Source organism: Ambystoma mexicanum, chromosome 9, assembly GCF_040938575.1.
Source record: "Ambystoma mexicanum isolate Mex_15411 chromosome 9, UKY_AmexF1_1, whole genome shotgun sequence".
In the NCBI taxonomy this organism is placed as follows: domain Eukaryota; kingdom Metazoa; phylum Chordata; class Amphibia; order Caudata; family Ambystomatidae; genus Ambystoma; species Ambystoma mexicanum.
This window is the reverse complement of record NC_090931.1, coordinates 835,599,908-835,618,805: the sequence shown is the minus strand read 5'-3', so window position 1 is coordinate 835,618,805 and position 18,898 is coordinate 835,599,908. Positions and strand designations below refer to the sequence as shown.

At 49.3% G+C, this 18,898-nt stretch overlaps 1 protein-coding gene across 21 annotated transcripts in view; it reads right to left on the bottom strand.

The window, feature by feature from the left end:
• The window catches only part of UNC80 (unc-80 homolog, NALCN channel complex subunit), a 3,486,058-nt gene that overhangs the window by 1,490,063 nt on the left and 1,977,097 nt on the right, over positions 1 to 18,898 (bottom strand). For all 21 annotated transcript variants that reach the window (XM_069615884.1, XM_069615886.1, XM_069615890.1 and 18 more), the window contains 2 exons: positions 1,322 to 1,505; positions 1,117 to 1,211 (listed from right to left, as the gene is read on the bottom strand). In XM_069615884.1, the coding sequence (XP_069471985.1) occupies positions 1,117 to 1,211; positions 1,322 to 1,505 (279 nt within the window). The remainder of the gene's footprint in view (positions 1 to 1,116; positions 1,212 to 1,321; positions 1,506 to 18,898) is intronic.

Below are 18,898 nucleotides of genomic sequence, written 5' to 3'. Positions count from 1 at the left end.
GATTCCCAATGGACACTCTGGCCATCTGTGCTGACTGAATTCCTTTCACTGAGACATGGGGTTTGCAGTTTTCAAGCTGTTTGTTTGCTTTCAAGTCAGCCAGTTGAGCTGGGTCAGAGGCTTTCTCATGTAAAACTGGGACTTCTGCAAGGCACCTTTTTACAAATCTGCTAAGATCAATGGCTTTCAAGAAGGAATTATCCTAAAACTATCCTGGACGTTCAATATCTAGAGAAGTACTTTTCCTTGGTATGGGGATTACATAAGGTAATATGACATACATGATAAAACAGGAACTGTTTTTTAAAAGATCAGTAGACACTACTGATCTGAAACTTTGTATTCGAACCACTTCCTGCCATTGCCAGTCTCTTCTTCAACAGTCTCTACTCTAATGACTAAGTATGGCACGGACTCCATTCTTAACAAGTTTCTTGTGCCCTATTCTTACCAGTACCTACTTTAACAAGCATGTTTTCTAATTGTTGGAGAACGCCCCCAAAAAAGTAAAGAGGTTCAACAAATTCCTTAATTGTGGTTGGGATATTTGTGACAGAAATGTTTCTCTTGAAGGTTAGTACATACTTCCGATGTGAAACGTAATCATGTACCTAAACCACTCCAATTAAAGAAGAAAACCCATACATTATACATCCTGGGAAGGCGATAACGCCCTTGAAAACACATCGCAAATATGGTAACCCAGTATTCTAACAGCTATGGTAATGCACACCCTACTATGTATCTCAAAATTTAGAGGTCACTTGGAGGCACACGATTCGAGTATGTGTGGGAGAGTCAGGGGTTTCTGTCTGGCATATATGGCTACAGAATGGTGACATTCGCTAGCTACTTTCAAGCTAGCAAAAATTCCTCCATGCAACTAAGGGGATAAGAAAAGATGGGCAGCACAGTGGAGTGATTGTCTTTATGGTCACCCCTTTCATGTATACTATAACCAGACATTATTATATACAAGAATTAGCGTATGCTCTTTGACCAGTCTGCAATCCAACTATGTTTTTCATTTTGATACAATACTACTTCCTGAAGTAAATATAATTAAAAAGTTCAGATTTAAAATGTACACTTTATTAAATAAGGTGTAACTCCCACCTTAAGAAGAGCCTCAAACTGGGTGTCTTCATGCACTGGTAACTGGGTTGGAATGTCACACTCATTCTGTCCATGTACGACTAATGTCTTTGTGCCTAAAGGAAAAGAAGTGTTAGTTCATAGTGGATTCTAGAAAACAATTACAGTTGCCTTCCACAACAGAAATCCAAACAATGTTAGAAGAGCTTTAAAGAAAAGGTCCAACCTGGCATGGAGGCAGTCACCAAAAGCTTCACTTCGCATTGCTCCTTTTTCATGGTCTGCTTGAGGTCCTTGAAGAAAAGACCCTCCACGTAGCCAACAACCTCCCAGAGGAATGTCAAGGTGGCTGAAATAGCATCCATCCCCCATTCACATGGGGTACGTACAAAGTACATAATCAACCCGACCTGCAAGGCATAAAGTAAAGAGGGGGTATTTTACTCAAGGTATACATATATTTTTAATTTTTTATGTTTATTTAAAGTGTTGTATGGTTAATTAAACCTTTTAACACTGCAATTCAAAACATATTTAAAAATACATAATACAAATTCATATTTTTTTAAAGTTGAAAACAGTGTGCAAATTGCAGCTACATTGGTGCTGCCGCCAGTGCGGGAGGTCTATAAGGGACAAGTACATAAAAAAAACATTGAACTTCTCAAACATCATAACCTGGAAACTTCCAAGATGGCCTCCGGCGTGGAGACAAGGTGAAACAGCATGCTCCGTACCCCCACCACCCTAAGTGAAGGAAATATCAGATAAAACCCCCTCCCCAGGCATGGTTTAGCATGGAAAGGTACCGGAGATCTAACCGGCCACCCAGGAAGGAGCAGAAACAGAAGGGAGCACAACGAGTCAGTGACTGAAGTGGCGGCCCAATAGGGGCGAGGGCAGCCACAAGGCAAAGTGCGCAGAGAGCATGACCAGTGTGGAGGGGGCGTGAAGAGCGCAAGCCAACAGCAGCCGGACCAGAAAGTTTAACGCGGCCAGGGTCGGCACCGAAGAGATGACACAATGGTCCTGCGGGCGTCTGGGTGGTACCCTGGAGGAAGGACCAAGTCGAGCCCGTGGGAGGACCGGGTGAGGAGCAATCCCAGCCGTCGACACCAAGAAGGCGGGAGGAAGTACATCGGAGAGGAGCCCCAAGAGCAAGGGCTGTACCGGCAGAGGTCCCGTACAACGGAGACCAGTGAGGGAGAGTGACAGCAACCCGCTGTGGACAGGTGGGAAGAAGAGACTGCATCGCCGGAGGACCAGTGGGAGAAGGAGAAGTGGGACGCAACAACGCCAGGAGGAAAACGGGAACGAGGCAGCCCCCGTGGAGCTGGAGCCAGAGCAGGTGAGAGAAGAGGAGGAAGGGAGAAGAACACGGCACGGCGAGGGACAAAGGAGCAGGGAAGAAGCCGGAGCAGGGAAGAAGCCGGAAAATGCAGGGAAGATTCCGAGAAGCAGACGAGACAAGTGGGCACACGGTAAGAGGTGTTCCCGGCGGGCAGTCAGCCCTGGCTCCCTCATATCCAGCACACCAGCCCTCTCAGCAAGGTCAGCCATAGAGAGAACCCAAGTAACATCAAGAGGGGGCAAGGACAAACAACACCCCAAACCCCAGACTCCACATCCTAAAGAAGGAAGTAACTGGTGGTCAGCAAGAGGGGGCATTGCCAAAGAACATATTGGGGAGAAATTAGCAGGGAGGCACAATCCGCCCCAATCCCTGAGAGGGGCTGATGAGGCATCGCACGGCATTAGCAGGCCCGACAAGGGAGAGGGCCACCCTCTCAAGAACAATGCGACAGCCCCATTCGGGGGTGACAGTCCCTGACAAGCAGAAACCTAGAGGGGCAGAAGACTGCACACCTGACCTAAAACCACACAAACCACACAGCCCTGGCAGTAAAGTTAAGAAGAGCAGCAGAGGAAAGCGGGCAATAAAGTGGCGCCAGAAGGTCAGAAGCAGGCGGTAAGGAACAGCCCTTCCCCAGGCCCAGAGGGCACCCTAGAAACTCAAAACAACAATTCTGCAGAGAGAAGCTTACCCCACAGAGGAAATGAGACCCAAGGGGACAGCTCCCAAGTGAACCCAAGAAGTTAAGGGCGGCCACAAAGAGAGCCAGGCAGGGGTATACAAGCTGAACTACAACATGGGAAGTGGGAAAAAGAGCTAGTCACCTCACCCAACTCGCGGGATAAGGGCAGACCTGAGGTAGGAGTGAAGAGAACTGGAACAGGTTGGCATCAGAGGACGAGGAAGGGCAAACTTAAGCCCGGTCTGAAACAGAGACAAAACAGGATGTCGAAAAGCAGGGGGAAAGACCCCCAGATCCAGGTGAAAGGAAACAAAAAGACATGCGAGGGGGCAACTCAGAAAATGTTGAGCAAAGAGGGAGGAACCCTGCAGGACAGCGACACAGGCGCAGACAGGAGCAAGGAGGAATCCTCCTGAGAAGAGGCCCAGGTGAAAAGGGGGTGACTCAAAAATTCATGGAACAATGCTTCCAGAACTTCGGAGACAGGATGGGAAACATGATGCAATCACAACTGGAAAAGATGAAGGAGGACCTGACGGGAGCAATAAAAGAGGTCAAGAATGAATTACATGGTTTAGAAGCAAGAATAGATACCAATGAAAAAGCCCTGCAGGAGGAAAACTATAAAATGGAAGAAATGATGGATCACCTTGCTAGGGCTACGCATAATCTAGAACTCCAGACTGAAGAACTCAAAAATAGGTCAAGGAGGACAAACATCAGGGTAAAAGCAATCCCGGAGACAGTGGGAGACGCAGACCTGCACCAAACATTCAACACATTTTTGCGTCCCTGATAGACCTACCGGACCCAGAAGAAATTCTGGTGGACAAAGTGCATAGAGTGGGGCCAAACAGAAATGAGCCAGGAGCCAGACCTAGGGACGTCCTGGTGGCAATGCAGGAGTACAAACAGAAGGAGAAAATCCTAGTGACGGCAAGACAGTCTGATGAACCTAAATACAACGGTACGTCGGTGCACCTGTACCAAGATCTCTCCCAAATTACACTTACCAAAAGAAGAGTACGTCGGTGCACCTGTACCAAGATCTCTCCCAAATTACACTTACCAAAAGAAGGCAGATTCGCCCGATAGAACAAGAACAGGTGAAACGCAGTATAAGATCCAAAGGACCTTCCCGTTCGGAATTCTGTTCGAAGTCGATAAAAGACAAAGAAGAATCACCACGGTCGAAGAAGGTGCAGACATACTGGGCATTGAGGTGGAAACGCTATACACGGAGATGCAGGGCCCGGAGACGGAGCGCCCGAAAAGGAGGGCATGGGAATCGTCAACCCAGGAATCGAAGAAGAAAGCAAGGAAAAAGCAGAGACCACTTGGACTGAGAATCCCAGAGAGGGATGCAATACTGGAAGTGGAGCCCCCGGAAAGGAGCCCCCAAAAGCAAAGATAACCACAATGTCAAGGGACAAAAAGTAAGAGCTCCTGGGGGGGGGGGTATATATATGTATGTGATATAAGCAGTGTGTGGGGAACAGAGGGGAGACCTTAAAGGTAACACATGGATCCGGTGCAACCCGCAGGAGGGACCACTGTGGGAGGAAATGGGCTCAACACCCAAGTCGGACAGTCGGCAGGGGCTAGAGGCCGGTTGAGCCACCCAGTGAGGAAGGGTGTCGGAGGAGGGGTGGAAGCAAGGGGGGAACCAGGTTCGGAACCAAGTTTAGAGGTGGGGCTAGAACCCATCCAAGGAGGGAAGGCACTCAGAATTCCACTAAACAATGGCTAAAGAAAGAGTGATACAAGTTATCTCGCAGGATATAAAGGGGCTAAACTCACCAGTTAAGAGGAAAAAATTGGACCACTACCTAGCAAGGGAGACCCCAGACATAACCGCCCTGCAGTAGACTTATATACAAGAAAAGGACAAGCATAGACTTAGAATAAGGGGGTATGACCCAATATAGCAGGCAAACAGCTTGGGGAAGAGTGGGGGCACTCTAATAGCATTGAAAAATAATCTGGAGTTTATAATAATGGGTGTAAGTAGAGACAACAATGGTAGGTACACTGCAATGACGCTCCAATGTGGAGCGGAGACAACAACTGTAGCATCACTGTACGCCCCAAACACGGGGCAAGACCGTTATATTCAAAAAATGGTACATAAATTAGAAGGGTTTGCCAAAGGAAATAAAATATTAGCAGGAGATCTCAATCTCGCTTGGGACCCAGAGAGGGCTAGATTATATCGCACACAGAATAAGCCATCAAAGGAATTGAAGGGGAAGATGGAAAACCTAGCGCTAGTGGATACATGGAGGGAACTGAGAGGGGAAACAAGGGGTACACCTTTTACCCCCACATGCACAAATCAGCATTGAGGATAGATTATATATTGGTGTCACGCCCCCTGTTGGGGAGAGTGAAGGAGGTGGACGTTCGGGCCATCACCCTATCATGTCATTCACACTATCAAACCATCCTGCAGGCCTTTGGAAGTGGAGGTACCCAGCATAAATCTTCAAGGATCAAATTCTGAGGAAAGAATTGAAGGAGAGGATAGATCAGTACTTCCAATTGAATGAGACCCAGGGAGTAGGCCCGCGAATAATCTGGGACGCATTTAAGGCCACGATAAGGGGTAAGATCATAGCGGTAAAAATAAGATGGGAAATGGAGGTTAGGCAACTAGAAAGGGACCTGGACGATGAATTGAAGACACTCACGCTCCAAATGGCGGCTAGACCCTCAGGGGACGTTCAAAAAGAGTACAAGGCGGTGAAAGGCCAGCTCAATACTTTACTAACTAGCAGGGTGGAGAGGGCCTTGTTGCATCTCAAACAGAAATATTATATTAAAGGAAATAAAGCAGATAGGCTGTTGACGGGAATGCTAAAGAAAAGAGGAAAAGGATATAACCATCCTGAAAATAAAAACGGCAGAGGGAGAAGAGCGAACCGATATTAAGCCTATCAAGAGGGAATTTAGAGAGTTTTATGGGACGGTTTATAAATCAGAAGGCCCTGATGGGAGAGCCCAGGAGGAATATTTGGAAAACTGTACATTACCTAAGATCACGGCTCAAGGAAGAGAGGGGTTAGAGAAGGAGATAACCAGAGAAGAGGTGATCAAAGGGATAGTCGCACTTCCACTCAATAAAGCCCCGTGACCCGGCTTCACGTCGGTATTTTATAAAACATATAAGGAGGCACTGGCCCCTCGATTGGTTTCACTGTACAATAGAATTGGGGAGGAGGGGGGAATAACACCACAATGGAAGAAGCGAAAGTGATACTTTTGCCTAAACCGGGGAAGGACCATACAGTATGCGGGTCATACAGACTATTTGCACTTATTAAACTAGATGCCAAAATATGTACTAAAATCTTGGTGGCACGACTGGAGTCTCTTCTCCCCGGGCTCATAGATCCCGATCAATAAGGATTCATATACGTAAGGCAAACCCACGATAATTCTAGGAGAACGGCCCATATCGTACAGAAGGTCAATAAAAAGCACACTGCGACCCTAGTGGTCGCGCTGGACACAGAAAAAGCCTTCGATAGAGTGGAGTGGCGGTTCCTTATCTCACGTTGCGCAAGATGGGCCTTGGCGAGGCTTTTATATCAGATTGCAGCCAATTACAAAACACCCTCTCTGCGCCTACTTATAAATGGGGAACTTTCCGACCCGGTGGAAGTCGAGGGGGTCCCATTTGGGGGGAAAGAGCATACGGTTGCTGCATTCACAGTCGACATGCTTCTAACAATAACTAACCCGGGGGAATCCCTAAAAGCGGTAGATAGGGTGCTGACTCAGTTCGGGGAGGTAGCCGGGCTGAAAATAAATAAGAGCAAGTCAGAGGTTCTAGGTTTGCAGATGACGCCGGAAAGGGAAGGGGAGGTAAGACCCGGAACACCATACGCACGGGCTAATAACAAACTGACATTTCTGGGAATATACATCACAAAAACCATGAACCAACTTTCTGAAGCTAACTATCCCCCTCTACCGGAAGCCATTAAAAAGACGCTAATTAGGTGGAGTCCACTATCCATAAATACTCCTAAAGAATGCCAATAAAAAGTATTTGGAAAAAAAAACATCACAACCTGGAGGAATTGATCAAGTTATTCACATATCGGTGAAACCGGGGACTGAAAGCTCAACATTATTACAGCCAACCTTCTGGCCCTAAACCAACACTACTAGCCTTCAAGCAGACCCATTGCTCTCCATCGCGGGGGGCAAGTAGCATCTGTGTTATGAGTCTGCACATATGTCAAAAACGCCCTCCACCTCTGAAGGAAGGCCTGGACATGATTTTTGGAACACTACAGCACCTTTTCAGAAAGCCATTATTGCCCACATGCCTGCCCACCAATCGTCCTCAGTTGGAAGTTTCGATGTCCTGCGGAGGGACGCAATCGAGGCCCTTGCCAGCAGAAGCATTGAATGTATTAAACTGTCCTTGGGGCCTGCCCTGCACCTGCTTCCCCCCTGACAATGCCACCAAATGTGTATATGAAAGCCCTTGCTCCCACATCCCAACAAGCACAGACCAACGCCCCACATGTGACGCATCCTGTCTGGTGTCAAATATCCTCTTGCCAAGAACCTGAAGCCCCTCTCTGCATATTGTACACTTCTAGTGGCCATCTTCAGTCCCCTCCACACTTCCCTCCAGGTTTCTTGGGAAAGCTCTTGACCAAGGTCCCTATGCCATCCATCAGTATATGAAGGGAGAGATCCCCCCTCATCTCTGCCCAGACAGGCATAGAGGCTAGATACAAGGCTCCTACTGGGGCTCTGTGCGAACACAAGCTTTTCATAGCCAGTCAGGGCCCTAGTGGCTGCCTGCTGAATATTAGGTTACAGCACCCAGTGGCGCAGCTGCCAATACTGGAATCTGTCCCTTTCCTTCACCCCAAAGGTGGCCTTACATGATTCAAAGGATCGAATCTGGCCCTTGTCAAACAGATGTGCTAAAAGTTCAAAGCCCCCAGATCTCCACCTAGAGAAAGCAGTACCATGTAAGCCCTCTGTAATTTGCGGTTGTAATACAGTGGGGTAACAGGGGAAGGGAAGGAGGTAAGACCCAGAGAGACCACAACTGAGTCCCAAACTCACACTGTCACCCCAGAGGCTGGCAATTCCTGTATACTTAACAGCCTATCACCTTTGTGCAACCACGGAATGTACCGCAGCAGTTTACCCGCCACATCCTCTTCCAGCCAACGCCAGCCCTTAGTAGAACAGGGGTCAACCCACTCACGCATGACTCTTAGCTGAGCTGCCAAGTAATATCTACAGATATCCGGCAGGGCCGATCCCCCACCCCATCCCTGGGTCTAAAGAGAGTAGTCTTGGTGATTCAGGCTTTCCGCCCTTTACAAACATAGTCCATGAGTTCCCTCTGCAGTGCTACTAGGGCTCAGTTCGGGACAGTAACAGGTAGAGCCTGAAAATGGTACAACAGCCTTGGCAAAATGTTCATCTTGATCGCCGAGAGCCTCCCAAACCACGAGATAGCCTTCATCCCCCAGGAGCGCTGGTCTGATTTAATGACATCGAACATGCCAGGGTAGTTAGCTCCGAACAGATCACTACACCAGGGGGTGAGATAAATTCCTAAGTATTTTTGCTTCCCCTCTGCCCAGCTAAAGTGAGCAACATGCTTTAAAATCCTGGACGCCTCAGCTCCACATGATATATTCAATGCCTCGCTCTTGCTAAGATTCAGCTTGAGCCTGCATACCCTCAGGAAGGCCTCAAGGATCTCCATCCGCACGGGACAGGTGACTCTGCTTTCGACAAAGTTAAGAACACGTCATCAGCAAAAAGCGTGATTTTGTTCACCTCACCTCTATATGGGATGCCGTGGATGTGCTCCTCGTCTCCATTCCGGACAAGAGTTTCTACCACCAGCGTGAATAAGAGGGGCGAGAGGGGGCAACCCTGCCTGGTGCCTCTAGAAAGCGTGAACCCCTGTGAGAGCCCTCCATTTGCTGAGATCCGAGCAGACAGGCATGAGTACAGGGAAAACACCCCATTGACAAAGTCCTCCCCCAAGTTACACCCCCTCACGACTTCCCAGAAAAAAGGCCACACAACGTGATCAAACGCCTTTTCGGAGGTCGAGCCCCAATAAAATGGAAGGTGTGCCTGTGCGGTGTGCTACGTCTATAAAGTTTGTGATCTTCCAGACTTTGGGCTTCATTACAACCTGGCAGCTTCCGATCGCGGTGATTCCGTGACGGCGGTAATAAAGTTTCTGTGTCCGCAAGGTTGCAGAAAGACCGTCCGATTACGTGCTGTCGGTCACGCGCACCACACGGACGCGGAAACGTTGTTACCACCGTCAGGGAAAAAGCCACGGAAATGGACATAGCGCTTCCACAAGTAGCGCAAAACCCGTGTCTGCCTCAGTCGCCACGGAAACGGAACCAGAAATACCATGATCGCCAAAAACCGGAAACAGAGAGGTGGCCATCATATAAAGCACAATCCATTGCCATCCAGAGTCAGCACAAGCACAATCCATACTGTGAGAAGGCAAAAGGGACCACCAGCATGTCTGCCAGGATTCCAGCGCAGGGGCAGTGCAAACAGCGCTTCAGTGAGGCGGAGCTAACTGTGCTCGTGGAGCACATAGTAGAGCATGCAGAGATGCTGTTCAGTGCCGATCAACGGCGTGCCACACAGCAGCGGAGGAAGGAAGTGTGGGCAGAAGCAGCACTCAAGTGCACCGCTGTGGCCGTGGCAGTGAGGAGCGTCAAGGGCTGCCACAAGCGGTGGGACGACCTCAGGCTGAGGGTTCGTAACCTCATCTCCACACACCGCCAACGCAGCAGTGGGACAGGTGGCGGACCCCCTTCCCCACTGAGGCTGCAAGCATGGGAGGAGCGTTGCAGCAGTGTCCTGCACCTTGAGGGCCTTCATGGGATCGGAGGGGCTGAGGCAGGAGTGAGCCCACCTGCAGATGCTGGTAAGTGGTCAAACATGAATGCCATAAAAGAATATGTTGATGGCGTTACAGTGCCAAAGGACCCATTAATAACACCCCTACCCCATAGGTAGTGCATGACTGGACCAAAAGACCCATTAATAACCCCCCCCCCAGGCAGTGCATGACTGGCCCAAAGGACCCATTAATAAACCCCCCCCCCAGGCAGTGCATAAATGGCCCAAAGGACCCATTAATAACCCCCCCCCCACCAGGCAGTGCATGACTGGCCCAAAGGACCCATTAATAACCCCCCCCCCAGGCAGTGCATGACTGGCCCAAAGATCCGTATGGCACCCAATATCACAACAATGCATACCCCAAGCAATCAGATGCATGTAACGAACACTATACAATGAGCAACCTGTATGATGCATGTGATGCACCCATCAGCCACCACCACAACACTAATTGCATGTCCTCTGTGTCCCCACAGCCGTATCCAGTGACAGTGAGACTGCACAACAGGCCAGGCAATCAGCACCGGCACGTGCCCAAACCACCGCCCCCACACAAGAGGATGCTGCCAGCAGTTCGGCATCACAGCCCCCACTACCAACTGCAACAGATGTGCCGGCCACCACCACCGACATCCCCACCGTCTCCACGCTGCCTGAGTCAAGACAGGTGCCACGGGAACCCACCATGCCCACCCAAACCAACACAGAAGGCAGCTGCACTGCTGAGGAGGCGGCCTGTAGTGACAACAGTGCCCCGGTAGAGCACTCTGATACTGGGCCACAGGGGGCGACACCCAAATTTGATCACCATGGTTCCTTCCATCAGCTGGAGTTTAGCCCCACTTCACTCAGAAGTCCCATGAGGTCACCCCATCCATGGCAGAGCTGAATTCCCGCATGAAGCGGATGGAGGAGCAGCAGGCAACCCTCACCCAGCTGGTGGAGAGGCAGCTTGAAGAATCTAGGCTGCAGAGGGAGTGCTATAGCACGTCAGTGTGTCGCCTCTCAAGGTCTATTGGACGCTTTGCAAGCACAATAGTCACCCTGGCACGCCATGTGCGGGAGGGTAACGACAACACCTCCAGGCTCATTGAGGCCATGTTGATTGGGCAACAGGCAAATCTTGCACGGATGCCATCCATACCGTATTCTGTGCCATCAAATAACACCACCCCATCAAGCTCCACTACTGCCAGTCCAAGGAGGCGCTCAAGTCGGCTAACGGGGCTCTCGGTCAAGGATGCACAGGCACAGAAGCGCACACGGAAGTGATGATATGTGTGTGGGGCACTGCGGGACACACGTGGACTTGAAGGGTGTGAGGGGTGGGTACGTTTGGGTGGTGGGGGAGGTTGTTTTGGGTGTTTGAACATTGGGGCCTGGGTGGGGGTGGGTACGTTTGGGTGGTGGGGGAGGTTGTTTTGGGTGTTTGAACATTGGGGCCTGGGTGGGGGTGGGTACGTTTGGGTGATGGGTGGGCTCGGGTGTACAGCTTCCCTAACCATTTCACCTCCTTCCCTGTTGTGAATTCATCAATATATCATCATTTGAAAGCAAAACATACATGTGTGGACATCTATCATTTCATTTGCAGTACAACAAATCATTTATTGTCATCACTCTATGCATTGCTGTGAATGTGCTGTGTCTCAAAAGTAAATGCCAATCAGCTCATCCCGTGCTTTTGGCCATCAAGTGCACCCCCAGCGGGAGGTGGTGCCATCCCATCCCCATCTCCATCACCATCATCTTCATCTGCGTCTGGGGGCATTGGGATGTTCCTGCGCAGGCACAGATTGTGCAGCATGTACCCGTCTTCACTGGGCTGTACAGCATTGATCCCCCAGATCTGCTCAGACAGCGGAAAAGGGCCTTCAGCAGTCTGAATATCCTCTCAATCATTCCACGTGTGCGGACATGTGCCCTATTGTACGCCTCTTCATGCCTGTTCCTTGGTCTCAGTACAGGTGTCATCATCCATGGCGTGAGTGCATATCCAGCATCACCTACATGGGATGAAGATGGGGGGACATGTCAGTGTTTGTGGTATCATGTCTTAATCTGATGCTGTGCTATCTTGTATCATTGTTCATTCATGCATATGTGCCATGCAGTGGTTTGAAGTGTTCATTGGGCATCACAGTGGATGTCCCCAACTGGATATTGGCCTACACATTTATGTGCATGTGTACTGTGCCCTGCGGGTGACATTGGATTGTGAATATGTCATAGTGCAGTGATGTGCACACATGGCAGAGTGACTTCACTGTACTGAAGTAGTCAATGCACGACGTCTCATTTACAGGCATCTCGTGCATTGGGAGGGCAGTGTTCCATTTGTGGGTGGGTGTCTGCAGTGGCACAAGGTGTATGGGTCAGTGACAGGATGGGCTGTGGCAGGGTGTGTACAGGCACACTGTGGTGACCTGTCAAGTCTTCCTTTGTGATGTTTGGTATCCGCTGTATATTTGGTAGATGGGAGGGGGGGTGATGCATGTGCGGTCCAGCGGCACACTGACATTGCTCATTGGCCTGGACACATACATAACGTTTCAACAGGGTCAGAGCATTGTCAGCTGTACTCAACCAATAGCCATGTGCTTTGTCCGGCATAGCGTTCCATGTACCGTGGCAACGTGGAATTCCGCAGTACCATTGAGTCATGGGTTGAGCCTGGGAAACGTGCGCAGCAGTGTGTAATCAGTAGCGTGGCATCACATACCATCTGTACATTCAGTGAGTGATACTGTTTCCTATTGCGGAACACCATCTCAATTGCACGTGGTACTGTCAGGTCAATGTGGGTGCAGTCAAGTGCACCTATGCAATTTGGCATGCCTGCTATGGCATGGAAAGCCAACTTTGTGGCAATGACCTCGGGGAGGCTACGGGGTAGGGCTATGTGTTCCGACACATGGCGCAAAAGGGCATCCAGTACCTGTACCAGGATTTTCGAGAAACAGGGTTGTGATATGCCGTGCAGCTCACCGACCGTGTGTTGATAGGTGCCAGTGGCAAGGAAATGCAGCACAGACACAACCTTCAGGAGGGGGGGGGGGCAGTGGGGGTGTCTATGTGGCTGCTGATGTCGTCCTCAATCATGGCAGTGATGTACAGGATTGTTGGGCGGTCCAGCCGGTATAGTATGTGGATCGGTCCTGGGCTAAGGTTCCAGGGTGAGGCCCTGATGCGTGGTATTGCAGGCTGCCTGCGGGTTGTGGCGGCTGCACAATGGGGTTTGCCATAGGTGCAGGGTTGGCTGGTTGGCGCCTGCGCCTCCTCCGCCTCCTCCTCTGCACCATTACTGCCATCATGTGCAGTGCTGCCTGTTGGTTGAGTAGGCCCAGTCCAAGTGCTACTAGAGCTGCTGCCTGCATGGTTCTGTGTTGTGTTGGGCTGGGTGTGGCCCTTTTGTGGGCTCCCAGTGTGCTGCTGGGTCCAGCTGGGCTGATTTGGTGCACCTGTGCCCTGATTCTGTTCAGCTGACACTGTTTAACGTCATGTTCGCGGTGGCGGCGGTACCGCCACCGTGATCACGGTTTTAATGCCATTTTTCTGGCAGTGTTTCCATGTCTGCGCTAGTTGTGATGCTCGCTGTGTTTCGTGTTGCCGGTAACGGAGGGGTTTCCGTGCAGGTGGACTTTACGGGACCCTTAACTCTGTGGTGGCGGTTTGAGGAGGTGCTATTTCCGGGGCCGCGGGTCATGATTGGGCGGACGTGGAAACGGTGCCGGTATGGTTTTACTGCTGGCGTTAACTCCGGACCGGTGTACTTGTAATGAGGCCCATTGTCTGCTCCCTGACGACCCTTTATAAATCTCGCCTGTTCTTCCCCCACAAGGAGCGGCAGCATCTTATCCAGCATCAAAGCCAAGATTTCTGCATATATTTTCATGCTGGTGTTCAATACAGTGATGGGTCTGCACGAGGTATATGAGGTCAGGTCCTTGTCTGGCTTCACAATGAGGGATATCCTAGCCTGCCCCATGGTTTGAGATCAGATACCCTGAGTGAACATCATGTTAAAGAGTCTATGGAGGGGTTCTAAGAGAGTGCCCAAAAATTGCTCGAAAACCTGGGGGCCTAACCCACCCTCAGGGCCGAGATTGCATGCAGAATCTCCTTACCCACCCGCAGGGCCGAGATCACGTGCACAATCTCCGCCTTAAAAATCTCCCTCTCGAGGAAATTGCCCTGCTCTACCGAGAGCCGTGGCAAGGGGCACTGACTCAAAGTCCTGTACGATGGTTTGGTCTGGACATTCAGAGGTAAGCATTGAATTCTCCTAGTAACTCGCTATTCCCACTCAACAATTTTCCTGTCCTGTCCCTGACGCCCTCAATCCTCCCAGAGATACTTCTCTGTTTCAGCTTCCAAGCCAAGATCTTCCCAGCTCTGTTACATTCCTCGAAATATTTTTTTTGGCCCGCACAATACCAAATTCCGTCCTCGACGCCTCAAACATGTTCACCTGTCTACGCACCACCTGTCTCGCTCGAAAGGCCTTAAGAGACTGTGTCTACCTGTACTCTCTCTCCCCACTCGTTGATTCCTGAGTGAGCAGGGCGATTTGCTCCCTTCTGAGTCTATTTAGCATAGCAATTTTGGAAATAAAGACCCCCCTTATATAGGTCTTAAATGCGTCCCATCAGGCAACTTCAGGGACCTGCCCGCTGGGTTGGTCTGGAAAAATTCAGTAATCGCCCTGTCAACCTCCTTTCTCACCACTGGGTTGTTCAAAAGAGCGTAGTTCAGTTTCCAGCACCTAAAACCTACCTCGGCAGAGGGTATAGTGAGGGTCATGTGGATGGAGGCATGGTCTGAGAAATCAATAGTACCTATATCATTGCAGTCCACTTTGGAGACCAGGCCTTTCCCAACACAGAAATAATCTATCCTTGAATATATACGATATATGTGCGAGAAGAAGGTATAGTCCCCTCCACTCGGTAAAGGAGGCGCCAGGCATCAACCAAATGCAAGTCTGCCAGCTGTTTAAGGAGAACAGCAGAGGGTCACCCGCTAGAACAATGAAACCCTTGGAGAACGTCAGCAACTTCCTCAGCATAGCACAAAGGAAATCATTTTGCCCCGTGTTTGGTCCACACACCACTGCTAGGGTGACCGGAGTTCCCCCAGGAGTCCTACCACTAATAGAAACCTCTCTGCCTCATCATATTTAACACCTTGGATCTGTAACGAAACCCTCCTACCAATAAGGATTCCCACCCCTATATTTTTAAGACGATGTGTAAAGAAAAACTGCTGTGAAAACTCCCTGGTGTGCAGCCTACCTACATCTGATCTGTGCAGGTGCGTTTCCTGAACAAACTCAATGTCAATCTGGGAGAGCTTCAGCCTGTGTAAAAATGTGCTCTGCTTCCTAGGGAAGTTCAAGCCTCTGACATTATGGGTCAAACATACTAACTCCATATCACCAAAGACTGTAACTTATTGCCTGTAGGGATCACCATTTTAGGGCACACTAGAACCATTGTTGAGAGTCCACCCACCACGAAGCATCTCATATATTAATACGTCCACCAACTTAAGAAACCATCAGTCAAAACAAACCCAAACAACAAACACCTGCCCCATCAGGGTATATAGAGGCAGATATGCCCCATCAGAAATCCCTTTCCCCACTTGGGCGAGCCTGCCTCCCTGACCCCAGCCAAACTGAGGAGCCGCCCCAAATTTGAAAACCAGACAACATAAATGGCAGGAAGCCAAAACAGCTACAACGCACTACAGCTAAAGTCACCAGTCACCCTGAGGGGCCCTGCTCGGGACTCCCGTTAGCCTTCAAGCCTCGACCCCGCACGCACCTCCATCTTCTCTCAGTGTCATCTTTAGGCTGTTCCAGTGAGATCCCCAAGGTCCATAGCAGCCTCATCTGGGTCTATTCAGCGCCATTGCTTCCCCTCCCATGTAGCAAGCAGCCCAAAGGGGAACGTCCAAGGATATGGAATTTGCTCCTGTCGGAGCCTCCCAGTCACAGCCCTAAATGACAAGCACTTCTAGAGCATTAGGGCAGCCAAATCCTGATATATGAGGAGTGTCTGCATGCCATATGTGATCCCCCCAATAGACTTAGAGGCCCTCAGGATCTCACCCTTGAATGTAAACGCGGGAATTTTTTAAGAATGTCCAGGCCTTCTATTCTGATGTTCTCTCTCCTATGCCGATTTTCAAGATCCTCAATGGTGGAGATCATCTCCGCCATCCCCTGTTTGGTTCCGGCAAGTTCCCCCTGCAAGTGGACGACATCCTCCTGAAGCAAGTGTATGGATTCCTCCACGTCCCCTACTCTTGTGCTGATTTGCTTTAAGTCCTTAGACAGGGTATCTAAATACTTATGCAGTCCTTCAGTCACAGAAGCGATATCCTTTCTGACAGAGGATGAGAGCTTCTCTTCCAGGGTGCCCATACACTCCAGCAGGTCCTGCTTTGTAAGCAGTGGTGCCCGACACCCCCGTCCTTCACCACAGCCTTCTTCCCTCCAGGAGGTTTACAGGGGCCACACCCCCATCAGGCATAGCTACTGGGGACCAGAGAGACGTCACAGACCTTTGCTTCTTCTGCGCTTTATGGGAGGACAGATAAAAGGAGTTCCCAATGCCCGTGCCCCCAGACCGCCCGGACAAGGCCACCTCCAAATATGAGACCCCACTAATCTTTCTGATGAACGGTCTCAAGAGATCAAGGCTGCTCTCCCCGCCGAGCCCCCAGGCCCCCACAAGCTGTTTGCCCCCAGTTGCCACCAGAGTGCCCTCAGACTCAGGGAGTCCCCAGAGAAGGGTCAGAGAGAGAGTCCATCTGGGTAAAGGTACCCTTCTTCCTCAGCTTCTTGGACATGCCATCAATCACAGGGTGCTCCACAATACAATCTGAGCACCCTAGGGCCACAGTTCACAATTCTGAAATCAAACGCCTCTGCGGCCATCCAGGATGGAGGGGATGGCTATCTGCAGGCATCCAGTCCAGTAAGGAATCAGTGATGGGGCTCTCCGAAGTCAGGCCCTCCCCACCATGTCTCACTTCTGTTTGCTAGTGACGGCCTCTCCCAGGTTCATAGGCAAATAAAATAGTTGAAATATGAAACTCCAGGCACCACACAAGTCCAGGGGGCAGGGCACATACCACACTACCCGAGCATCCACTAGTCTCTGTCCTGCCTAACAGCACATGTCACGCCTGATTGCCCTGGGCCAGGTGCTCCAATGCTGAACTGAGGCCTCCTCTCGACTGCAGCCTCCTGTCCGATGCTCTCTTTACAGTGGGCCCGTCTGCCAGCGCGGGTCCACTGGCTGCGCTTCACACTTACCGCAGTGAGGAAGATTGGCCTCTTCATCTATGGCAACGCAAAAACCAATTAAAATTCATATCACATATCAATGAACCATTACCCCTCACTCACTCAGATCTTTTTCTATCTTCAGCCAAATATGATACATGGTCAAATGTAGCATTGTACTGTTGCCGGAATACAGAAGCCCCTATGTTTGATCAAATTTGAAATGTTTAAATTGATGTCTCAAATTAAAATAGCCTTTGCTATAAATGTCATGTAATCCTGAGCAGTCAGTAAATAAGTGTCTCTGGGTCGCAACTTGCGCTTAGCTTCTCTGTTGGCGTCGGGTGTGCATTATTGACAGCGGTGAGCTGCACACAGACATTGACTAGGTTGGGCAATGACAGCATTGCGCTTGTAAGAAGAATTTCCTGTTTGACGTCATCTGCACACGAATGAATCACGACCGTAAAGGCAGAGGGAAGTAATCTACTCTCCAGAACAAGTTACATGAAAAAAAAAATCCTCTTTTTCATCCAGAGATTTGTTTATCCCTATATTACCTATAACACAAGTCCAGGAATTGTGATACATGGGGTCCTCCACAGATTGATTGTGGTAGAGAATAACGTCTATGTCCTGAAGATGGCCCTATCAACCAACTACGTGAGTATGTGGGAGAAGGTGCAGCTCGAGTAAAGGGCCGAAAACACGTGTCGACTAGTATAAAACCTGTTTAGTTGGGGTTTTGTCATTCCCACAGATAAACGCAAGATAATTAGCAAGTGTTTCTGTACTTGTAAACCATATAGATGTTAAGTTCCCACCAAAGCCTTTGTAGAGTGAGGTCGTTGTACAGATCACTAGTACATATTTTGTATATTTTTTGTATTGTGTTGTAATTTGTTACGTCCCTTTTTACTAACCCCCTGTCACAGAACTGAATTCAGCATTTGGAGTTTTTTCTACATTTTATTAATTTTTTGTTGATATTTTACCTTTTTGTCTCTCCAATCTTGCGCTTACCACGTGGTAAGCCTTAGTATGAGTGATTAGTGTGGGCACAGAGTCGTGTGCCACATATTAAGGGAGGGGTAACCAGTTTCCTGTATATTGATATTGTTGTTGTGTCTTCCCAATTTGGAACTGGTCCCCCAATAGCAAAAAAGAGGGAAGTACCCAAACAGATAAACTCTGAGTCTCAACTTCCAATTGACAAATACGGCAAAGTTTAGCCTGGCAAGGAATAGCTTCACATGCACCTATTTTTGCAAATGTAAAGAGAAGTTCTAATCTTAATGGACTAATTAATCTTCCCACCTTAGAATTATATAAATTCTTCAGATAAGTGCACAGAGTGTTGAATGGAAAACTCTGCATCACATAAAGACAACACTTTTTATATTTTGCAACAATAGTTACATTATTATTTCTGTCCCATATCTCCCATAGTTTCGTTATATTCCTCTCCACTAGGAACACATTAAGATCCTTAGAGTGATGAAAGCCAATTAATTCAAAGAATTAATAATATCTTTTTTTC